The following is a 26,032-nucleotide window of genomic DNA, read 5'->3' on the forward strand; positions in this document are numbered from 1 at the left end:
ATAATAAAAGTCTTCTTAAATTTCATACTTATTCTTTATTCATATCATTTAACAACTAATCTAATAAATAAAATAATAATAATTATATTTTTTCCTGGCATTTCACAACATAAGAGGGATTGCAATGAAAAAAACCAAAATAAATATACCCTACCGTTGGATTTGCTTTTACCATTCTTGCCCTTGGATCCAATGGTTAAATTACAAAATGACAAAAGTAGTGGTATGTTGCAACTGTTGCAACATAGGCGGCTCCCACCTTGATATCATAATTTGATGTTCACTGAATCAATTACAATCGATGACAGAGTGATACTACACTTTTGACACAAATTCACAGAATCTGGCCCTTTGACACCTCACTCCGAATTTAACAATGAACATCACCTAGAATAAGTGGCAAATACACAGAACGATCATGTATCTTAATAAAATTGTAATTCATTTCCAAGACTATGACGCAATTAAAGTATAATTGAAATCCTCTCCTAATACAAGCAATTTGAAGTTTTTTTTTAAAAAAAAATTATTCTCATTATTGAAAAAATCGCTTGACCTTCAAGCTTAGCTGAGAATTAGGAGAATCCAACAATAGTATTTAAAACGAATTTTAATATATTTCTTCACAAATAGGCCAAAAAATGGGCTAAAAGAGCACAAGAGCTCCAAAATCATGCAAGAATTGAAGAGTTTGCATATAGAAATAATCAACTTGAGGCCTAGACTCTGATATCATAGAAACTTAAGTTGATAGATATTTAAAACATGTATGTTAACTCATCTTTTTAAGAGGATATCAAGAAACTTGTCAATTACAGCCATCTGTTATTCTGTTTATTTATTTATTTTTTTTATCTTTTAGCAAAAAATTATCAAAACAGTGTTCTACTTCACTAATCTGTAAGTTGTTTATGACGACCTTCGTTGATCATCCCTCAGAAACAAGAATTAACAACGCCTTGAAATTTAGATTCTCCTTATAAATTCAATCTCTCACTCGTATCCTTCACCCCGACCGCGATCGACTGTTGTTCAACAGAAAATGCACAGAAAACCCATTAAGCTTAGGAAAGGTACCACGTGGGTAAGATTGATAGAAAGTAGAAATTGTTCGCTTTTGGCATTACGCATAGTCGCAGGCGCCCTTCATCCCAATATCAGGATTACTGTTGCAGGGTGAAATTAACGCATGTTGAGAGGCTGAAATTTCAGGAAAGCGATTAGTTGAAGCCTATGATGAGGAAACACCAATAAATGGGGCCAGTGGAAGCAACATAATGCTGTCGAAAAAGAACAAGAAGAAGGAACAAGGAAAAAAAAAAATCATACTTTTTGCTCGGCCATTCGCCGGAATGTGTACGAGATACCATAAGGGCCCAAATATTTCAATGGTACCTTTGTCTAAAGCTTCGAATGAGATTTCATATCCGAAATCGCAGGAAAGATAAACAAGGAAAATTAAAAAAATTATCACACTTTCTTTATTCAATAATTATAGTTGTCTCGGCTTTATTCGTTATTCAATAATTTATTGCATAAAATAATTGTTATCCATTAGTTGTGAGGCAACAAAGGATATTGATCAAGTATTGAGGATGTTAAGCTAGCAAGATCCATTATTAATTTGATGCTCCGCTTTGATGGCATTGATCACATCATCACTTACCCGAAAAGATTCTATCAACACTTCATTGGAAATTAGGGACCTTGTATAAAAATAGGCGCCAGAATTTTGAGTATCGAAAATAGCCATGAATAAAGCCTTTCTTTTCCACCATTTAGTTGGAAGTGGACCAGTGGTCTAGGAATTAGAAACAACCTTCCCGAGAGTCAAAACCTTTGAGAAAAAGGTATTATTATTTGCTACTAACCCTAACAGCACCTTTACTCTGGTAATAATACCAGCCTCAGTTCCACAAGGATGTGTATGAGGCTGGTTTATTCTACCAACATCCAGGTCAATTCGGAAGAGTGAAACTCCTTGAGTATTGACCGCTGGAAAGCCAGAAACATCACCAAATGTAACTGCACGCTTAAAGATACCAAATGTGGTCGGATCCTTGGAAAAATCCGTGAAGAAATCATCAGAAGTTACTTCTAGATCAAGTTTGCAGGAGAAACCATTAATGGAGATGGGGGCATTCAAATCTGCAACAGATGTCTTGTATCACTTGCATGGGAAGGGAAAGGGAGAATCAATTACACTATTAGGCCGTGTAGCAGCCCAAAGAGTGACACTGGTGAAGAAGAAATCATGGCTGGCTGTCGTTAAGATCTAATTAAATTGCACAATGGCTGTAGGTCTTTTTGTGTTGGAGGATTGAATGGAAGATGATGGATCTATTTACACACTCTTGGAGTCTCAAAGCGTGATTAACATTACTTTGAATTTAATTGGCAAAATAATAGTAAATTATAAGATCAGAATCTTTATCTCATTTGAAGGTGTACTATCTCATTTGAATAAGCATTATTTCATTTGAATAGTATTTTGAAACTCTTTTTATTGATGTGTCTCTTCAAATAAGTAGTAAAATCTCATTTAAGCAGCCTTTTGGTAATGCCCTTAGATCTCTGATAACACGCGCTTTACAAAGTCAAAAATTCAATATTGAAGAGAGATAAGCACTATCTCATTTGAAAAGTCTTTTAAAGTATTTAATTTAGTATTATATTATTTTTTTATCTCATAATTCATGAAGAGAGAACTGTTATAATCGCTATTACTTTTATAGATAAAAAAGTTTGATAAAAATTAGATATACTTATTTTTATTTAAAGAGTCTTATGGAAGATGATTTCTTTTTTACTCTTCTACTGCCATATAGATAAGCAAATACGTATTTAAAAAGTTAAATTAGAAGAGTCTATTAGTGATCCTCTAAGCTATTTTTTAATTTGATATGGTGATAAAAAAAAAAATTAAATGGTGGACGTGGTAGAAGTATGTACTTGGTCAAGCGTGGGGATGGCAAAAAAGTTTGGGTTGGCTCGGTCCATTCTAACAGGCTTTGGCCCAAGCCTCCATACGAAGGGCCTGGACAGGGGCTTACTAGGTCCAAGCTCTCTATTTTAAAAAAATTATAAATGATAATAATAAATTAAAATTAAAAAAATTAATAATGAAAAAATAAAAAAGTAAATCCCTAATTTATATATCAATAATAAATATAAATAAAAATAAAAATATTATAATATTAAAATCTCTTTTAAATGTTAATTTATTAAGATGGTGCTTGAATTAGAGAATCTACTATTAAAAAAATTAAATATCTAAACTTTTATTTACTTCATTTTTCTTTCTTTATTATTTATTATGAAATTTCTTTAATTTGTTGTTGATTATATCAACTTATGATTATTAACTCATTTTAAGTTTACAACAATTAAAAAAATAAGTGAAAGCTCAAGCCCAACCTAAAGCCTAGCGCAGGTCCACAATGGGCCCTTATACTTTCCCTCTAATAGGCTTGGGTCTAGGCTTGAAAAAGCCCGTGTCAAGCCCCCATTTTGCCATCCTTAGTCAAGCGAGAGTGCGAAGTTATTTCTTATTGTTTTGGCTACCTGACTCTGGAATATAAACTATAGCTTTGATATGCAGCTGCTAGAAAAGGTTTGAAATTTGTTGGATACACTTTACATAAGTACTAGGTCAAGATAATGAACTGTTTCTTCTTGTTTAATTAATTCTTAGAGTTGACCTTTGAGACTAATGATAGATGCGTATTAAGCATTCAATTAATGGAGATCCAAAAATATACTTTTTGATTCTCGAATACGGAAGTAGATCGCAACGATATTATATTATTGTCAATTTTATTAGAGACAGAGGATATAATAACAAGGAAAATCCTCATGCTACTGTATGCTTACGATCGAATGATAATAAGAGAATAGAAAATTCTCTCATATCACATTGTAAGAGCCCACTAATATGTTCGACGTATTTTTTATAAGCTCACGAGAGAGTGATAAAAGTCAATCAAAAGATTTATAACGCTTAGAGTCCAATTAGACTTACATCAATCATTTGGAACTCCATCTAGAAGTAGCTTCTACATTGTTCTTTATGTTGGGCACCCCATTATGGACACCAATTCCTACGTAAACAGACAATTCAACATATTAAAGGGAGTTGAAGTAGTCTATTATTCTCCTATATGAGGTGATTTCAAAGTCATTGAAAAATGAATTTGTAAACATTTACCTAGTAGGTGCTAGGTAGTTTGTCGATGACGATTAATTATCCAATCTATCAACTCTGGGAGAACATTTATGACTTGTTAAATAAGATTTCTCAGTTAGTCCTATTGTTAAAGTCAAGTGATAAATCAATAAACTGCAGAATCTACTCAATTTTTAAACTGATTTTTGGTACAAAATATTTTACCGGAGTCATCTATTCTATTTCTCTAGAGTTGACATTCGTAAATAAAAACACGATAAGACTTTTTTTAATTTATTTTTATTAAGACATGCAAACTAATGAGACTCGAACCCAAGTCTTGAGTCTTAGCAATACCGTTTCGTACTCTAAAACTAGACCTTGGCCTCAATAACATGAAAGATTAAACGAACTTGACTTCAAACGGCCTAATCTTTGCACTGAAACACAGTTTACAACCAGGTCTGGAATCTTCAATGAGGTTTCAATACCTGTAATTTCAAGGTCGTGGAAATTTGAATCTGATTGCAGCTGGTAGCTTATTGAGATTTGATCATTGGGCTTATCCAATTCATGACGATCGATTAATTATCCAATTCCTTAATTGGATCTTCAGGAACTAATGAGCAACGTAACTCATCGTATTTGTCTTTGGGATGGTGCCGACTCATTCCTAGAGCCAAAGGTTATTGGTTGGCTAGCAGCCATTAGCCATCTCCGATAACTGAAAGCTTCAGTAAATAATATTTAATTTCATTCATTCCATGCCCTGGTGCACCAAGTTTTCATTAAAAGAGAACGATTAAGAGACCCGGTGCTTTTTAGAGCATAACAAGAGATTTCTAATTTTACTCTGTAAATGCCTATTTCTTTACTTATATGGTAAGCTAAAGAGTGAAAAAATATTTTTTTTTTTCAAAAAATTCTTCAAATATAAATAAATTTATATTATTTTAATCAAATAATTCTCTCACTATATTAAACTAACTTCCATTTTTTCAACCATATATTTATAGTACTCCTCTTGCTTCAATTTCCATAGTAATGATATAAAAATTATTGCAATTAATATATTTAAAGAGGGAGAAGTTACTGTTTAAAAAGAGAGAGGGGCCCATTTAAAGAGCTCTCTGGACAATTCCATTTGGAGTGCTCATTGAAAGTCTTGTTACTAATATAACTATTTAAATAAGATGTAAGTATCTTATTTAAAGAGTCTTTTAATGGTGCTCTTATATTGAAAAACTAGTGAAATAACTGACTTATAACAGCCAATAAGTTGAGTTACTCATTAGCACGCCTTTTCTTTTCTTTTTATTATTCTAAAACTAGTAGAATAATTGACTTAAACAGCCAATAAATTGAGTTACTCATTAGCACGTCTTTTCTTTTCTTTTTATTATTCTTTCCAACTAGCTCCCTTTTTTTTTTGGTTTCGGGCGGCGGGGGGGGGGGGGGGGGGGGGTTGCTTCAATGGGTAAAAATGTTTTCTAACATATATAAACAATATGAAGGGCAAATTGATATTTTGACATAGATTATTAACAGATTTTAGCGAATTCACCAAAAAGTGATTGATTGATAAAAATTACAAACCAGAGATAGTTTAGTTTTAATAATTAGTGGTTACATTCATGTATTTTATACATCTTATTGAATAAGTGTGTATGATGGTGTCAAGAGTATCGTGTTGTAATTAATTTAATTCGATCAAATTGTTGTTCCTAATACTAACTCACATATTCATGATCTAACATATATTTTGAATAAAAAGAAATTTAGAAAAAAGAAGAAGTATATAATAATACACGATTTGAGGTACATTTAGCATGCAAATAGCCACCACTATTTCTTTATTCTATAATTATTGGTTGTCTCAGCTTTAATCTTTATTTAATAATTAGTACACACACCAAATCTCATCCGTTAGTTGTGAGACATAAAGGATATCGATCGACCATCGAGGATGTTAATCCAGCTTGATTGAGCTCGGGCTGCTCTGATGGTATTGATCACATCATCACCCACTCGAAAAGATTTGGTCAACACTTCATTGGGAACGGGAGGCGTTGTGTCAAATAGAGTACCGATTGAATCCGAAACGCCAGGATTTTGAGTATTGAAAATAGGTATAAAGGTGGCCGGCTCGTTTCCAACATTTAGTTGGAAGTGAACCAGTGCTCTAGGAATTAAGAACACCTTCCCGGGAGTCAAGACCTTTGAGAAAAAGGTATTATTAGTTGTTACTAAACCTACGAGCACCGTTCCTCTGGTAACAATACCAGCCTCAGTTCCACGAGGATGTGTATGAGGCGGGTTTATTCCGCCGACATCCAAGTCAATTCGGAAGAGTGCAACTCCTTGAGTATTGACCGCCGGAAAGCCAAAAACATCACCAAGTGTGACTGCACGCTTAAAGACGTCAAATGTGGTCGGATCTTTAGAAAAATCCGTGAAGAAATCATCAGAAGTTACGTTCGAAGCAGGTTTGCAGGGGAAACCATTGATAGAGATGGTGGCATTCAAATCCGCAATACAGACGTCTTGTAAAGGGTCAGGGTCACTTGCACGGGAAGGGAAAGGGAGCATCAGTAGTACTATCAGGCCGAATAGCAGCCCAAAGAGTGACATTGAGGAAGAAGATATCATGGCTGTGGTTAAAATCTGAAATTACACAATTGTTAGCTGCAGGCTGTCTTTAGTTGTGGGATTTAAAGGAAAGATTATGGATCTATTTATACTACTCCCAATCTCAAATAGTGATTAACATTAATCTGAATTTAGTAAAATACTAATGCCGCTTAGAATTGGCGATCGATGAGGTTAATCGTTGACTTTCTGGATTTTGGATAGCGTGTACAAATTATTTAAAGCGGTACGTGATATCACAAGCAATTGCAACCGGGAAAGAAATTGAACCAAAACGAATGTCTCATTGTTTTGGCTTACTGACAGAGGGACAGCTAATGTCCATGGTTAAGTAGTTTAATTTTCATTACTTCGAAAAACCAAAAAAAAATTAAATTTTAAAGGTAGAATAGAGTACTTTGTCAGTATAATTATGAACAGGAATCGTTCATTGTTGGTTAAAGAGTTTTGATTTGCTTCCTAGTGAATCATAAGCAAGTTAAAGCTTAAGATGCAATCTTCAGGAATGAGATGTGAAGTAGGCGATGAATATCAGGTAATTTCGAGGTCATCAAGAATTGACGCTAAACCTTCTGGGCGCGTACACTCAATGACCAAGTCCACCAATTGTCAACAGCAGGGTAGTTTGATAGCCAATTCCATTAAGTGTCAGCAGACTATCTTAATACTGAGTTATCTTAATTAACTATGAAATGGCCATTGATGTGGAGATGGAGCTATTCATCCCCCCCAGACGGGTACCCTTTCCTTAATTCCTTCTGATTACGTGTATATCCTCATACAATTTTAAAACACATTCCAGAATCATAACAATGTTAATTTAATGCTTGCGTACGTACTTAACATAGTCATTGACGGCATAACCGGATGCACCAATTATTAATCATTTAGTAATTAAAAAAAGTAACAAACAAACGATCTCACCGCGAAACAAGTGGAATTATTGAGACGTGCAAGCAATATTTTGCCGTACAAAATAATTCCACCATCACCATAACATCACCATAACATCAATTTCTTGAAGCTATTCCAAAATGCATACATATTCTATTGACAACTTATTGGCCAAGCGTTCGAACTTTGGAATGTCTTAATGATTCTGTTTGCAAGAATATATGTTTGGTTAAATTCAGTGTCAAGGTTGCATCCTGTGTAGTTAATTAATTTAGATGAGAAGAAGATGGAATCCTTTTTATTAAAGTAGAAAGCAAGATGGAGTAATCATCAAAACTCATCTACGGAACTAATTACGACAGACACTAAGGGACATTTTGAAATTTCTAGTGCTTGTAATATAATTTGCTTCTATTGAGCTGATAAATTTGAGGTATGCGGTGCATGCTCAATGGCCTGATCGAGTGGTCTTAAAGTAATTTTATTTAATTAGCCACTCGTATTTAAATTTTAAGAGAAATATGAATCTAAAAATAAATTTGAGTTTTAGGTATTCCCTTATCATTTCCTTTATTATTATTTTTTTTATAAAAATAGTTAGATGTTGAGCAGAACTATTGGTTTTGGATTGGTACCCTCCAAAACCCTTTGATAACCTCTTCTATTTATTTACAGATTTAATCTCCATTGAAATTACATTGAAAGACAAAAATATATATCTAATTAAACTTACATTTAACATGCCACTGTTTTAAATTTTTGGAAAATTATTTACACCCACATATCACATGTGCTATATGCTATTTAGCAACTTTTATTTTTTTCCTCTCTTGAGTGTATATATATGTATGTGTATATAAATTTTTAAACCACCATAAAAAAAAAAATCGATAGCCCCATTATTCCTATTCCATATCAAATATAGAATAGAGGCTATGGCGTATATTTGCAATCATCAATGTAATTATGCTAAGAAAGACCAATGGCATATTAAACAAACAAATTTTTGAATGATCTGCTTTTGCGCTGAAAATGATTGGAAACTAAAATTCATAAATGGAAAAAATTAACTAAAACATTTTGGCAACAGAAAAAAATAAAATAAAATTCCTAATCTCATTAATGACCCATCTATTTCCTTTCTATTATTTAGGGGTGGCAATGGGGAGGGGAGGTGACCGACATCCCTATACTCATAGCCGATATTTTGTATATGTCTCCATCCCTTCCGTCTCAGTCAAAATTGCTTGAATGAGGGGATGAGGATCCCAAAATCATAACAGGAGATCCTAGAGACTCTTCGATCCTCAAATAATTGATGCGTTTTTAGTTTCCGAGTTCGATTTAATCATATTAAAATACATAACTTAAATAAAATTTGGCAATATATCTTCAATTAACATTAATTCATTACAAAAGTCACACTCCAAAATAAAAATCATCAAAATAATCATCTTCGTCAATCTTTATAATCCTATAACAAAAAAAAAAAACTTTTATATCAATAATGAAGTAAATGAAATGGATATAGGTATTTAAATTAATGAGATGGCGATGCGACATGTTACTAGGCTATAATGAGATAAAGACTAGTTAGCTGCTGGCTGAGGCGTGAAGAATTTGGAAACGATGAGTGAGATTGTGAGAGAGTGGCTCACAGTTTGATTTTTGAATTGTGGACATGTGGGATTGTCAAATTTGTGCTATGTTTAATTCTAAATTATTGCAAAGTATTTAAATTATTAACTAATAATTATATTTATTATTTACAAGATCTGATTCAAAAATCATAATGTCTTTTTTTTGTTCTTGAATTGAATGAGCTTCCACCTAAACTGCTCAGTAAAAGCCCAAAACCAGTCCAGGAAACAATGAAGCTTTATCGAATTTTTTTATTTAATCTATTGCCAAATAGATTCTTTTCTCCCATACCAGGTATACTCTATGTTACCAAATCACTTGCATTATTATTATTGTTCAGATTGAAATGAATCGAAATTGGTACGGAGTTGGTTAATGATGCTCGAGCATGTACTTGTTTTGAGTGCCTATTTATTTTCGATTGGCATCTATGGCTTGATTACGAGCCGAAATATGGTTCGGGCCTTGATATGTCTTGCAGCCATTAGTTTGTAAGGGATTCAATGCAGACTTTGATGCGGATCAAATGGCTGTTCATGTACCCTTATCTTTGGAGGCTCAAGCCTCTGCTCATTTACTTATGTTTTCTCGCGGAATCATGCACCCTTTTCACTTTGGTCCTAGTTATAATGAAGAAAAGTGCACCTAGTTGGGTCCAGCCGGCCTATTCTTGAAATGAAAATATTTAGTATTTTACAATTTAAATTTTATTAATTATTAGTTAATAATTCTAAAAAAATTAAAATTAAAAGTTAAAATAAGAAAACGTGAAAATGGGGAGGGAATGAGATTCTACTTCATTCTCGTTCCTTCTCCGAATAAGAAATTGAAAAAAAAATCATCCATGTCCCTTCTTCAAATAAAAAAAATTGGGTATAAAGTCGTCCACTCATCGTCCTATCCTTTTTAAATAGAGAAAATCTCTGGGGCCTCGTCCTCCTACTACATTCTTTCAAAAGCTGCTTCCAAATGAAAGCTTAGGGATGGCAATTGTACCCGCAAATCCGCAAATCCGCCCAAACCCACCCGCCCAAACCCGCCCGTTGTGGGTAATTTTACCCGTTGCGGGCGGGTTTAGTATTATAAATTAAAACCCGCACATGGATGCGGGTGGGTTTGGTATTAACCTTATATCCGGTGGATACCCGCATGGATATCCACCAAACCCGCAATATTTTTTTTAAATATTTTTAGTTTAATTTTAATCTAAAAATGTATAAAGAAAATAATGTCATTAATTAAATTACCAAATAGCCAAATGCTCAAAATTGTGTATGTGTGTATGTGGCCTATATCCTATTCTAAAGTCATAATTTAAAGAAAACTAAAGGCATTTTCCTTCGAATTAGTATTTGAAAATATTAATCTTAATTATTATTATAGGCATTGTGTTGGATGGGTGCTTATGGTGGTGAATGAAATGAATATCTTCTTTTGGAGCTTGTTTTAAATGATAATATGAAATGTAATTATTATTTTTAGATACTAGTTTGTGTTTTTTAAATGGATTTGTGTAATTTATACTTAAATTTGAGAATTTGTGTTGAATTGATGTGGAAATTTTAATTTTTCATTTACATTATTTAAATATAAAATTGAGTATGTTATATGGAATTTGAGGTTATTATTATAAATTTATATATTAAACATTTGTGATTTTAAATACGGAAACCCGCAAAAAATCCGCCGGATACCATTGCGGGTTTGGTAATTGTTAAAACCCGCTGCGGGTGGGTTTTTGTAAAAAAATTAAAACCCGCTGCGAGTTGCGGGTGGGTTTGGTAATTTAAATTTTGTGCGGGTTTAGGTTTGGTAATGGCAAACCCGCTGCGGGCGGTGCCCATTGCCATCCCTATGAAAGCTGCTGCCGAATAAGGAAAAAATTTTTAAAAAATTTATCAAACACTATTCGCTATTCTTATAGTGTTTTGACCACAGCATGTGCCTGTCAAAGGTTCTGTTTGCTATTGCTATTGTTGTAAAGTAAACGCTCCAGTTATGAGATAAAGAATTGACAATATATGATAAATATTACTTTTTAATAATTATCCTGAGAAAAGTAACAAACATATTAAATTTTTTTCATCAAACACATTGAGGTGAAATCACATTAACTTTTAAACCTTAAATATAAATCTTTACCAAACATCAAAAGCCACAGCTGCCCAACAATGGTTCCAAACGAAGCCTAAGGCTGCTGGGCAAATGGAAATGGGATATAAGAGTATCTGAATCAAGTGGTTGAGCTCTGCATGTGCGGCATGTATAAGAAGATGCAGCCTAGCACCGCTAAATTATGTCCGGTATAACAATCTGGATAACGGAATTCATCCTTATCCGACGGCCATCTTACACCTTAGGAAAAAGTACTTATTATCAAAGGTATATTTTGTCGGTGATATAACTGTTTGTTGTAGTAGATTAAACGAACTTGACTTCAAACGGCCTAATCTTTGCACTGAAAGCACAGTTTACAACCAGGTCTGGAATCTTCAATGAGGTTTCAGTACCTGTACTTTCAAGGTCGTGGAAATTTAAATCTGATTGCAGCTAGTAGCTTACTGAGATTTTATCATTGGACTTATCCAATTCATGACGATCGATTGATTCCCCAATTCATTAATTGGGTCTTCAGGAACTTATGATCAGCGTAACACATCTTATTTGTCTTTCGGGATGGTGCCGACTCATTCCTGGAGCTAAAGGTTATTGGCTGGCTTGCAGCCATGAGCCATCTCCGATAACTGAAAGCTTCAAGTTTTCATTCATTCCATGCCCTGGTGCACCCAGTTTTCATTAACAGAGAACGAATAAGAGACCCAATGCTTGTAGGGCATCACAAAAGCCTTCTAATTTTACTCTCTAGATGCCTATTTCTTTAGTTACATGGTAAGTTAAAGAGTAAAAAAAAAAAAAAATTCCCAAAAAACTCTTCAAATAGAAACAAATTTATATTATTTTAGTCAAATTATTCTCCCACTATATTAAACTAGCTTCCATTTTTCAACCATATAGTTATAGTACTACACTCACTTTAGTAATGATGATATAAAAATTAGTATAATATATTTGAAGAGGAGAAGTCACTCTTTAATAACTGAAAAGAGAAAGGGTCAATTTTATTGTGAGAGCTCTTTGAAACTCTTATTACTCATGTAACTCTTTAAATAAGATATAAATATCTAATTTAAAGCATTAATGATGCTCTTATATTCTAAAACTAGTAGAATAATTGATTTATAATTGATGTAAATATATCATTTAACGCCTTTTCTTTTCCTTTTATTATTTTTTCCAGCTAGCTCTATTTTCTTTTTGTGTGTGTGTGTGGGAGGGGGGGGGGGGTTGTGGGTAAACAACTATGTTTCAAATGCAGTTGGAAAATTGCTTCAATGGGTAGAAATGTTTTTTTAACATATATAAACAACATCAAGGGCAAATTGATATTTTAACAAAGATTTATTAACAGATTTTATTTGAATTCACCAAAAAGTGATTGATTGATAAAAGTTACAAAAAAAAGATAGTTTAGTTTTAACAGTTAGTGGTTACATGTATGTATTTTATACATCTTATTGAATAAGTGTGCCGATGGTGTCAAGAGTAACATATTGTAATTAATTTAATTCGATCAAATTGTTCCTAATATTAACTCACACATTCATGATCTAACATTTATTTTGAATAAAAAGAAATTTAGAAAAAAAAGCAGTAGATCATTTCTTTATTCTATAATTATTGGTTGTCTCAGCTTTATTCTTTATTTAATAATTAGTACACACAACAGATCTCATCCATTAGTTGTGAGACATAAAGGATATCGATCGAACATCGAGGATGTTAATCTAGCTTGATTGGGCTCGGGCTGCTCTGATGGCATTGATCACATCATCACCCACTCGGAAAGATTTGGTCAACACTTCATTGGGAACGGGAGGCGTTGCGTCAAATATAGTACCGATTGAATCCGAAACGCCAGGATTTTGAGTATTGAAAATAGGTATAAAGGTGGCCGGCTCGTTTCCAACATTTAGTTGGAAGTGAACCAGTGCTCTAGGAATTAAGAACACCTTCCCGGGAGTCAAGACCTTTGAGAAAAAGGTATTATTAGTTGTTACTATACCTACGAGCAACGTTCCTCTGGTAACAATACCAGCCTCAGTTCCACGAGGATGCGTATGAGGCGGGTTTATTCCGCCGACATCCAAGTCAAGTCGGAAGAGTGAAACTCCTTGAGTATTGACCGCCGGAAAGCCAAAAACATCACCAAATGTGACTGCACGCTTAAAGACGTCAAATGTGGTCGGATCTTTAGAAAAATCAGTGAAGAAATCATCGGAAGTTACCTTCGAAGCAGGTTTGCAGGGGAAACCATTGATAGAGATGGTGGCATTCAAATCCGCAATACAGACGTCTTGTAAAGGGTCAGGGTCACTTGCACGGGAAGGGAAAGGGAGCATCAGTAGTACTATCAGGCCGCATAGCAGCCCAAAGAGTGACATTGAGGAAGAAGATATCATGGCTGTGGTTAAAATCTGAAATTACACAATTTTTGGCTGCAGGTTGTCTTTAGTTGTGGAATTTAAAGGAAAGATTATGGATCTATTTATACCACTCCTTGGAATCTCAAATAGTGATTAACGTTAATCTGAATTTAGTAAAATATTAATGCCAATTAGAATTGGCAATCGATGAGGTTAGTCGTTGACTTTCTAAATTTTGGATAGCGTGTACAAATTATTTAAAGCGGTACGTGATATCACAAGCAATTGCAACCGGGAAAAAAATTGAACCAAAACGAATGTCTCATTGTTTTGGCTTTCTGACAGAGGGACAGCTAAAGTCGATGGTTAAGTAATTTAATATCCATTACTTTGAAAAACCCAAAAAAAAAAAATTAAAGCTAGAATAATGTACTTTGTCAGTATAATTATGAACAGGAATCGTTCATTGTTGGTTAAAGAGTTTTGATTTGCTTCCTAATGAATCATAAGCAAGTTAAAGCTTAATGTGCAATCTTCAGTAATGAGATGTGAAGTAGTCGTTGAATATCAGGTAATTTCAAGGTCATCAAGAATTGATTCTAAACCTTCTGGGCGAACTCAATGACCAAGTCCAGCAATTGTCAACGGGAGGGTAGTTTGATAGCCAATTCCATTAAGTGTCAGCAGACTATCTTAATACCCAGTTATCTTAATTAACTTTGAAATGGCCGTTGATGGAGCTATTCAGCCGCCCAGACGACCATTTCCTTAATTCCTTCCTTAATTCCTTTTGATTACGTGTATATTATTATACAATTTTAAAATGGGGGATTGCCACTTTCCCCCTTACAATAATCAACACACACCACTTACCTCCCTATTGTTTTTATAATGGCCAAAAACTTCCATGACAGCATAAGTTTATAATATTACCCTTATTTTCAACTACTCTTTTATTTACATTTATTATAAATTAAATAAATCATATGAATAGAAACTAAATAAAAAAATTAAGTATTAAAAATAAGAAATATTTGTTTTGATGTGAGTAAAAAAGTAATAATAAATTATTTTTCTTGTAATTATTTATTTTGTGAACATTTTCTTATAATAAATATTTTGTAATATTTTAAAATTAAATGTAAAAATTATAGGCAAAATATTTAATTATTTATCTTATAATAAATTTTTATTTGTCATTCAAATTTTCTTATAATAATTTTCTTATATTTTTATTATAAGAAAATTTTCACAAAATAAATAAGTACAAGAAAAAAAATTTATTATTAATTTTTTTGCTCATATCAAAATATATATTTCTTATTTTTAATGCTTAATTTTTTATTTAGTTTCTATTCATGTGATTTATTTAATTTATAATAAATATAAATAAAAGATTAGTTAAAAATAAGAGTAATATTGTAAACTTATGCTATCAGGGGGTTTTTTGGCCTTTATAAAAACAACAAGAGGAGAAATGGTATATGTTAATTAGTGTAGGAGGGAAAGTGGCAATCTCCCATTTTAAAACACATTCCAGAGTCACTAACAATGTTAATTTAATGCTTGCATACGTACTTAACATAGTCATTGACGGCATAACCAGATGCACCAAATTATTAATCATTTAATAATTAAGAAAAGTAACAAACAAACGATCTTACCGCGAAACAAGTGGTATTATTGAGACTTGCAAGCAAGCAATATTTTGCGATACAAAAATAATTTGCGATCAGTTACTCCAATTTTCCACCATTATCATAACATCAATTTCTTTTAACAGAATATACTAATATCTTGAAGCTATTCCAAAATGCATACATACTCGGTAGCACAAGCCTTGCTTGTCGAACATTCAACAATGGGTGATGTAATCCTTTTAACAGCTTCTTGGCCAAGCGTTTGAACTTTGAAATGTCTTAATGATTCTGTTTGCAGACAGTTACATATGTTTGGTTTTTAAATTCAGTGTCAAGGTTGCATCCTGTGTAGTTAATTTGTTGAGTTAATTAATTTAGATGAGAAGAAGATGGAATCCTTTAAGTAGACAAACAAGATGGAGTAATCATCAAAACTCATCTACAAAACTAATTACGACAGACACTAAGGGCCATTTTGAAATTTCTAGTGCTTGTAATTTTTTTTTAGTGATAATAAAGACACAAACTCTTGTACAAACTGATGTGGCATTAATTCATTGGTTGAATGAAAATATAAAATAATGAAAATAAATCATGTGGGCCAAGAGATATTTAATTCGATCAATTTTATTATATCATATCAGTTTGTACAAGATAAGTTTGTATAAGAATTTGTGACTATATCATTACTCTTTTTTTTTTTTAAAGGCAGTGATTGTAATATAATTTGCTTCTATTGAGTTGATAAGTAGTTAGGTTTGCGGTGGATGCTCCCTGGCCTCATCCATGGATTTTAAAGTAGTTTTATTTAGTTCGCCATTTAAGTTCAAATTTTTGGAGAGGTAAGGGTCTAAAAAATGAATTTAAGTTTTACGAATTCCCTTACCATTTTTTGATAAAAATAATTAGATATTGAGCAGAACTATTGGTTTTGGATTGATACCCCTCCAAAACCCTTTGATAACCTCTTCTAGTTATTTACATATTTAACCTCCATAGAAATTACATTAAACGACAAAATATATATTTAATTAAACTTTTTTTTTTCTTTTAAAAAGGTAAGAGGTGAGCCAAACCCAAATAATTTTTATTTTCCCCTTACCTCCCCCAAGGCTTGAACTTGGGTAATCAGTTGCTACAAACATCATGCTGGTTGACCACGCCGAAGAAAAAAAAATGACTATTTTTTATTTTTAGAAAATTATTTGCCCCCACGTGTCACATCTGTTATATGTTATTTAACAACTTCCATATTTTTTTCTCTCTTGAATTAAACACACACACACATATAAACTTTTAAACCACCTAAAAAAAAAATCGAAAACCTCATTATTCATTTTCCATATCAAATATGGAAGAGAGGCTATGGCCTATATGAGCAATCATCAATGTAATTATGCTAAGAATGACCGATGTCATATTAAACAAACAAGTTTTTCAATGATCTGCTTATGTGCTGAAAATAATTGGAAACTAAAAATCATAAATATAAAAATTAAAAGGCTTTTCAACTAAAACATGTTAGCAAGAGGGAAAAAAAAATTAAAAGGCTTTTTAGCTAAAACATGTTAGCTAAATCATGGGTTAGTCCTAAAAGCAGCTCAACCCAAACCATATGTCCATGCTCATGATTATTAATTAAACACACATTAACACTACATGGAACTCGAACCCAAAATTAAAATCTTGAGAAAACTAACATATGAATGTAATTCTTAATCTCGTGTTCAATCTTATTACTATGAAACATGATTTATATTTGTATTTGACCTTCAATTGATAGATTATAGTTATAAAATATTTAATGTTATTAATTTAGTATAATAATTATGCATGTCAAGTGTAGTTGTAGTTAATTATCCCTTCCCTCGATAATTTGATTTAAAATTAAGGACCTTTTCTTCAATTTCAAAAGTTTGATTGATCTTACAAACTAGTGAACTACAAAAGGGTGATTTGTAAAGAATTTCAGTATATCATAGGGGTGTCGGTAGCATCACTCTTATTTGAAATTCTCATCATAGTGCTTATATTTTTTAAATTGTCCTAATCAACAGTAATTTTTCAGATGAAAAATACATTTATAAATTTTTATACAAATTGAATGATATAATATAAATGGTAGAATAAAAATACTAAATGGCTTAATAATATAATGCCATAATAATTTGTACTAAAACAATTCATACAAGAGTTTGTAGTATTATTATTCAATTTTTCAAAGACATGAAAGCATGTCTTTAATTGATGTGCCTAACTTAATGTCTATCGTTAATGCCTAACTTATCAATAATCATGGCACTATATGAATAATAAAGAACAAAAATTACCGTTTTAGATATTCTTTTAATGAGATTTGAACTCGAGTTTATTTTGTAGTTATTACTTCACGAAAATTGTCAGGAGTAAATCATATCAATTTGGGCATCACCATCATAGAATAATAACTTATTATGTCACAAAAATTATTTTCTGAGTGTACTGATTTCGTTACTTGAATTTACATGCAACGGCTTTTAATTTATCTTGATTAATGTTTCTTTAAATATATATATATATATATTAGCTGCAAATTAACCTGAGATTGTGTCATTTAAGGTGTCTGTTGAGTGACCCAAAAAAAAAAAAAAACTTCAGATGACAGATTCGTAGACTATCTCTTATGGTAATGATAGGGGTTTAGCAGCATCTTTTTATTTATTTATCATTATCATTATTTTGAAATAGAATTTGCCTCATATTATTGTCAATTTTTCAGTTAATTTTATTCTTAGAGATAGTACAATTGGTTAGACCTCTTGATTTATCCATCTGAAAATAAATTAATTACTTCATATTTGTGTGTAGCAGAATAAGGTGAGGTGAGACGAGGCGCCTACTTATGGGTCGCCTTTTGTCAGATAATCTATTTGACGGTTATTTCGAATTGTTCACCAAAAACACCCTCTATTAAGCTTTTGGAAGTTCCATTAATGATTTACCCCAGCTTGATAGTAAAAAAATGCTAGAATTGAAAGACATGTCGAGGTAGGTGGACGATTTTCTCATTGTTCTGGCTTTCTGCCCTCTAAGACTAAGGGATAGCATAGGTGATGACTAATCTTTAATTTAATGCAGGAAGATTTTAATTGTGGCCGCCTAGAAGACTAACTGATTTGACAAGATAATAAACAACAACTTAATATATTAAAGGGATCTGATTTCCTACCTAATCTTTAATTTAGTCCTGGAAGAAACGTTGCAATTTGCAACTTGGGCACAATCTTGAATGAGATGATTCATTGAGGAATACAAATACCCTAAAAAATTACAAATAGGATAAAATAAAGGACGAAATGAAGAATAGTTTAAGCAATTAATCCATCAAATATCGTTTCTGGAGTTTCGACTGCAAATGAAATTTCAAATATGCAAATGGATCAGATAATAGATAAAATCTTCCTTAAGAAGTTGACAGATTAGCTACTTTTAACAAAAATTGGTTCACATAATTTTGACAAGTATATTAAAAAGAACAAATTGCCTTTTTGTTTATTTCCCATTGTCATAAAGGGTAATAAAGTGAATTCAATGTTCTTTTTCTTTTTCACGCGAATATGAAAAACCAAAAATACATCTTAAGTCAACTAATCAATTTGCAGTTGAGTCCCAATTTGTAATCAAATGGGGGATATATATATATATATATATATTAACACAAGGATCATGATTATTTGATTTTTTCTTGAATAAAGGGATAATGGAGAAAGTAAATTTTATACATATATTATCACTGAAAAATACATGATATTTATTATCACCGAAAAACACATGATATGAAATCTTTAAAAACTCATGGGAGTTCAGATCATGAAGAAATCATCCTAATTCTTTACATATTTTGTCAAAATAGCATTACTCATTAGATTAAAGAAAAAAGCTTTTATTTGCAATTACAAAGCCAAGGCCATGCACGACAGCTATTTTTCACTTATTGTATTTACTAATTTTATTTATACCTTTTTGGGTTTATTCATCAATATCACTTACTGTAAGCCATCAAATTTAGGTGTTAACTAATTACCTCCTATGCATTGATTTACCATCCAGGTCACAGCAAATGATACATCATTACAATATTTTTGTTGTATCGGAATGCCGAAGGAGAAATTAACTGTAGGAGAAAATGATTTAACAAAAAGAGACACAAACAAGTTGAACTTGATTAAAAAATTTGCTTCCGTCCACGAGAGTGGCGCAACAGCTTTCCCGGTCTACTTAGAGAATCTACAAGAGCATTTAGAACTCTCTCACTCTAATTAACCAAAGACCCAAAACACACAACACATTGGTCAGATTAGCTCACAGCTAATTAAGAAGCCAAACGCTTCCTGTTTAGAAGCTCCCTTTTGTTTTGCTCCTTGGGATGGTACATACCTTGCAACAGCAATACAACAATGGGATAGCTTAAGGACACATGTACTGTATGGTTTAAGCGCTCCACTGATCTTTTAGTGCTCTTTAATTAATGATGCTCTCCACTACTTCAAGTTAATTGAGTGCTCCCAAGGATGCTCCATAATTAAGCCATCTTTAATTTGGTGACTGGATCACCGCGTGCACGTATATTTATTGCCCCAGACTATTTAATTTAATTTACCAATATACTCGTAACAGGTATTGGGCTTTTTCCGTTTGTGTTCGCTCATTTGCTAACTAGTTCTAAAACCATACATGGTTGATTCAATCAGCTTGCTGTGAAGGAGAAAAAAAAAATTCCAGAAAATAAAATATTATAACACTTTTGTGCGATAGTTATATATTGCCTCAGCTGTAATTTTATTTAACAATTGCTAGATAAAATAAATCTAACAATTTTGAGACAATAAAAGCCATCGGTCAAGCATGGAGAATGTTAATAGCTAGACCGGGTGTTGAATTGATGGCCAGACTTATTTGACGTTCGAGCCGATCTGATGGCATTGATAACATCATCACTTACTAGGAAAGATTTGGTCAACACACTATTGGGAACTGAGGGATTAGTATCAAACAGAGTACCGACTGAATCCGAAACGCCGGGATTTTGACTGTTGAAAATGGGCACGAAAGTAGCCTTTCCTTTTCCAACGTTTAATTGGAAATGAACATGTGCTCTAGGAATTAAGAACACCATCCCGGGAGTCAAAACCTTTGAGAAAAAGGTATTATTAGTTGTTACAAATCCCACAAGCACCCTCCCTTTAAGAACAATACCAGCCTCAGTTGCGCGAGGATGCGTGTGAGGTGGATTTATTCCGCCGACACCCAGGTCAATTCGGAAGAGTGAAACTCCTTGAGTGTTGACCGCTGGAAAGCCAGAAACATCACCAAATGTAACTGCACGCTTAAAGACATCGAATGTCGTCGGATCCTTGGAAAAATCCGTGAAGAAATCATCAGAAGTCACTTCCGAAGCAGGCTTGCACGGGAAACCATTGATCGAGATGGGGGCATCCAAATCCGCAACACAGATGTCTTGTAAGGGATCAGGGTCACTTGCGTGGGAAGGGAAGGGTAGAATCACTAACACTAGTAGCAGCCCGAAGAGTGACATTGATGAAGAAGCCATAGCAGTATGGCTGTGATATTTAAAATATAGTATTTAGTAGCTGGCAGGATATATATGTTGATGGATTGAATCGGAAGATCATAAATCTATTTATAGAACACCTTACTCGTTGTGATCTGAAACCTTTGCTTGGCATGGATAGTATACCAAAAATATTGTCCAAGAGTTGACGGCCGACTCTAAAGTACTAGAGGACTAAGGTAAAAAAATTTTATTGAGGCCCCAGCAACTTTAATATCAAAAAAATATAAAAGAGTTTAAAGTTTAATCATTTTAATTATATTTTAAACTTCGACAATTAATAATTAATAAGATTCTAAGAAATTTTAAAAAATAAAAATAGTTAAGAAAATATCTTTTGAACTATTATTTTAAATTTAATAATTTTCTTTGTAGGAAAGAGCGCAAAATTTTTTAATGTTAAATAATTAAGTTTTTTTTAATACTATAAGCAAAAAAGAATTTAATTTTTTCTTAAAAGAATAATAATGAATGAATTAACAGTTAGATAATATTATTAATTATAGTGTTTTAACAATCAAATATAGAATTTGTAAAAAAAATCTAATTATAGAATAATAATTATTAATTAGAAAGAGGTCTAAAAAATCAATTTTCTTATTATATCTAATTTTTTTTTAAAAAAGATATCTTCTTAAAATATAGAGTCTTAGAAAATTGCTTAATTCACTTATGCATAAAGCCGCCCATTTGATGTTAGGTGAGGTTTGTTTACCTACTAAATTTAAAATGGTTAATTTTGTCGTTTTGATGCCGGTAGAAAATATTTAAAACCGGCCAAGAAAGTCAGGAATAGCTACGTTGTAACTAAAGTAGCCTTGAACGGTGCTAGAAAATGAATCAGTACATAATAAACAACGATTTAATAAATTTAAATAAGATAATGAATCAGTAGAAAATTTCATTGCTGTTTATCTGGGGTTAAGCACATAATAAACAACGATTTAATAGATTAAATTATATGATCCTCATAGTAAGTGCCTAAGTGGACCTTATCGTGGAAGAATATTGTTTTTTTATTGCTTTGATAGTGGAAGAATACTTACTCTGCTGACGACTACAGGACTTGAGCATGTATACAAGTCCTATGTTAAGCTCCCAAGTTGTAATAAATTGCATTAAAGATTAGGTAGGAAAGCTACTCTTTCTATATATATATATTGTCTCATTATTAGACAATTGAATCCTTTTCTTAAGTATATATCCTATTGAAGAATCTTTTGAATAAATCCGAATAAGAAATCTTTCTATACTTAGCTAATTTAACTTTCACCTTTCAAGTGGCTCCCAAGGGACAAAGGTTGTGTTAGAGTGGTACTATTTGTTAGAGAAAAATTAGTTTTTTAAATTTTAGTAAAATCTTTTAGGATCGATCTCATACAATATATAAGAATTCGTAATCTAGAAATCATATCTTGAAAATCTGAGAAAATGAACAATCTTTACTTTTTCCGCTGAAGTGATTTAGGCTCCCAGATCATGATATGTCACCACCATGCCTGTTATATCACGATCCGTCACCAATGATCTTCCAGGTTATAACTTAGGTTTGATCTGCACTTGACGTGTGGGCGTCTTTATCACCACTATAAGCAACTAGCACAAGAAAATTTTTCTCTCAAAATTAGAGAGAAAAAATCTTTTTCTCTGTTATGTTTAAAAAAGTGGCTGCTACCCCTTCTTTTGAGAGAAAATAAGTCTTTTTTATATCTCTATCTAGTGGAAACCCTAGACTCTATTTTTTATATTATTTAATTTTATTAAATCAAGTTTGATTTAAATTAAAAATAATAAACTAAAAGTAACGTTACTTCTTTTTTGTCATAGGGGTCTACCTTGTAAAATAACACAAGACCTTTTAAACACAAGTACATTACATGGAGCCTCCCATTAAATAATATATTTTGGCTTTTAACTCAAATAGCTAATTATCTTGCTTATTAATCTAATAGTGGAGCAATCAATTAAATGAGCTAACCCGGGATCATTTGGGAACATACAATAGTGGCTATAATAATTAGGTCTGTAATTAAACTAGCCAAATTATTTAATTCCAAATCTATTTCACTAAAAGATTGGAACTGACCTTCATAATTGTATGCTCGAATAATAATTCGTCCCAAGCCACGTCGATTTCTTTACCGCATAATTATTTGTATTACATCGTTAATTAAATCGATATCTCAACTGTCCAATCGATTTGATTACATCTTATTCCTTGATATTTACTAGTTTTCTCTAATGATCATTTTCAACATACTAAATATGTTGACACACTCTGGCCAGAGAATTCTATGATCAAGTGCCGAAAACCCATCAAGAGATGTGTTGTATAAATTCTATATTGTTAATCTATAACTCCAATACTCATAATTGCTCACACCAAGATACCGGGTAATCTTGACTACAATTGTGTGTCGTACTCATTGGTAACTCAAATGGAATAACAATTACAACTATGAAATCATAACTAACTTAAGATTAAGATTACAGTAAAATCAATGCCTATGAGATTTAATAAGTCTAATAGACATTTCAAGGTTAATTAAATCTCATATGTGATCCAGCTCAGTATAGTCAAACTACATCAGTAAATTCATACATGATTAAGACAAATCATTCAATGAATTTACCACAGTCTAAATATAAATAGAGCGCTCAACTCTATTTATCAACTGCGAACTTAATTTATTTAATCATAAGATAACTTGTATTTATGTTTTCTGTGAATCCATATGATGATCATATAAATACATATAATATGATTAAACGAGCTTTATTCAAAATATTTATGCAATTGAAAATATTTCAAATATTTTATTAATCAGAAAATAAATTAATATGCTTTAAAAGAGCATACAATCCCAACACTATTATCATCATTATTATTATAATTACTATTATTACATTCGAAGTTTAGGAGTGATTGTTTAAATGCGTCATTTTTATTTGTATGAAACAAATCCTGAAAATAATAATAATAATAATAAAAAGAAGCTAGTCAATAACAGAACGAGTTACCCCTATCATTTTCTGACGCCATCGAACGCTGTCACTAAAGGCTCTGCAACCGCAATGTTGTAGAAGTAGAACTAACATAAAGCACATTTTCTTGTAATGTTCCCCAGTTTTAACTTCTTAGGTTTCGTTCAATGTAAAGTACACGGAGCCTCAGCCTAGACGTCATAAAAATTATAAAGAGGAAAAAAATAAATAAAAATAAACTAATAAGTGCTTCATCCATCAAAATTTAGAAGTTTAACGGCAAAGAAGTAAGAATTGAAATTTTTACCCCATTAAAAAATTCAGACTCGGGGTTTTTTGGCCTTTTTTTTTTAATTTTGATGGCGTTTTTACACATAATTTTTTATTTTACCCTTTTTCTCAATTTATTAGATTCAATTAATTTCTATTATTATAAATAAATTAGAGAAAACTTGTGTTTGAGAAACATTATATTAAAAACAAATTTAAATACTTTCTAGAAGTACTTAATTATGTAATTTCAATTATACTTATAAATTTAGTGTGTATCTATCATTTCAATTTATATAAATAATGCAAATGGTCTCAATATTTGAGCTCTAACTTGAGTCCTAATACTAAATGTTACTCATCCATTGGATGCCAAAGTTCCCGTAGGATGGGGGGTCGAGTATCATATCTAATTTTACCCCGTTTTATTAAAAAAAAGGGGTATGGACATAACTTTTTATACCCTGATGTAAAATACTATTACACATATTTTCTCACTATACTTATTTGACTATTCATTATTTGTTTTTATAATTTTTTAAAAAAGTTAAAATTAACAGCTAAATCAAATAAATGATAAAGTAAAAAAATTAAAACTCTAAATCGAAAACATTAGCACTTAGCACTTAATAAACTAATCGAAATGACCATTCAGTATGATGTTATCCTAGATATTTACTTGAAGATTTTAGTTGTTTAATGAACTAGACATTTACTTGACCTTCAAAAATCTTAACCTAGTAGGAAACAAATGACGATAGAACAATATTTACGATCAGTTTAAAGTAGCAAAGGATGGTCAAAGAAATGCTCAAGTGGAGGCTTTTATTGTCATCTAAATAATACTAATACATTGATTAAAATTAAAATTAAAAATTATCAATTTATAAATAATATTTACCTAAAATTGAAAATGATTTTATAAAAATATTTTAATAAATTGCCGCATGTTTATTTAAAATTAAATAGTTAAGGTATGGTTTTTTCCCTTTTTAAATATATGCAGGATTTCGAGATATAAAAGGAGATATAGAGGACATAGAAAGGGGATGAGTATCTCTATTTGATAATGGAGAATCCTCGATGTGTACCCATTCAAACCCACAATGAGGATGTGCTCTACTGAATAGGTATGCATATTGGCATCTCTGCAAGACACCCGACTCATTTCCATTTTCTAATTGGACTTAAATTTGGATTATAAAAAATATTGGAAAAAAAAAAAGATAAGGGGGTGGTCTCATATTTTAGTCCCTTTCCTCCTCCAAGATTTGAACCGGAGTAGTAAACTAAATAAAGCTATTTGAAATTACTTGCCCACACCCTTGAAGGCAACTTAGATTGAGATCTAAATGTTGGATCCGTAACGTTACTCTTCTTGAACATGTTCACTCCTTTATTTATTCTTAATCATACAATCGCACCAATTCCACAGATGGGGAAACCGTCTAAATTTTATCAATATTTCAAAAGAAAAATTACCAAGAGTTAAAGAAGTCAATAGATCATCACCAATTTCACGTACCAATTCTTCAAATTCCAGTAGTTATTAATTTTTTTTTGTTAAGAACTTGAAATTTTGAGGTTTGAATCAGGCCCTGCTAGAGTTAGACTCTGAGTTCTGCCCTTGGTGCCACCTAACTAATTTAGTAAAATTTTGAGTGGAAACAAGAGTTCAAGGTTCAATCATGCG

At 31.9% G+C, this 26,032-nt stretch overlaps 2 protein-coding genes across 2 annotated transcripts; both read right to left on the bottom strand.

Moving 5' to 3' along the window:
- Positions 1–1,801: 1,801 nt before the first annotated feature.
- LOC112498302 (germin-like protein subfamily T member 2) lies at positions 1,802–6,814 on the bottom strand. The gene is made up of 2 exons (XM_025099040.2): positions 6,124–6,814; positions 1,802–2,148 (listed from the first exon to the last, which is right to left on the bottom strand). The coding sequence occupies exons 1-2, from the start codon at positions 6,812–6,814 to the stop codon at positions 1,802–1,804; spliced, it is 1,038 nt and encodes a 345-aa protein (XP_024954808.2).
- Positions 6,815–13,044: 6,230 nt separating this feature from the next.
- Positions 13,045–21,213, bottom strand: LOC102623631 (germin-like protein 1-1). Its single transcript, XM_052436400.1, has 2 exons — positions 20,626–21,213; positions 13,045–13,419 (listed from the first exon to the last, which is right to left on the bottom strand). The coding sequence occupies exons 1-2, from the start codon at positions 21,061–21,063 to the stop codon at positions 13,195–13,197; spliced, it is 663 nt and encodes a 220-aa protein (XP_052292360.1). The 5' UTR covers positions 21,064–21,213; the 3' UTR covers positions 13,045–13,194.
- Positions 21,214–26,032: the final 4,819 nt, after the last annotated feature.

The sequence above is a fragment of the Citrus sinensis genome, chromosome 3, assembly GCF_022201045.2.
Source record: "Citrus sinensis cultivar Valencia sweet orange chromosome 3, DVS_A1.0, whole genome shotgun sequence".
NCBI lineage: Eukaryota > Viridiplantae > Streptophyta > Magnoliopsida > Sapindales > Rutaceae > Citrus > Citrus sinensis.

What these genes read in the sequence shown, in the direction of transcription:
- LOC102623631 (XM_052436400.1), bottom strand. Translation starts at nt 21,063, where the DNA reads ATGGCTTCTTCATCAATGTCACTCTTCGGGCTGCTACTAGTGTTAGTG. An exon ending in AGGTTTTGACTCCCGGGATG is followed by an intron (nt 13,420 to 20,625) that starts GTGTTCTTAATT and finishes ACTCCCGGGAAG; the next exon opens with GTGTTCTTAATTCCTAGAGC.
- LOC112498302 (XM_025099040.2), bottom strand. Translation starts at nt 6,814, where the DNA reads ATGATATCTTCTTCCTCAATGTCACTCTTTGGGCTGCTATTCGGCCTG. An exon ending in CTGGATTAACATCCTCGATG is followed by an intron (nt 2,149 to 6,123) that starts GTCGATCGATAT and finishes CATCTGTTGCAG; the next exon opens with ATTTGAATGCCCCCATCTCC.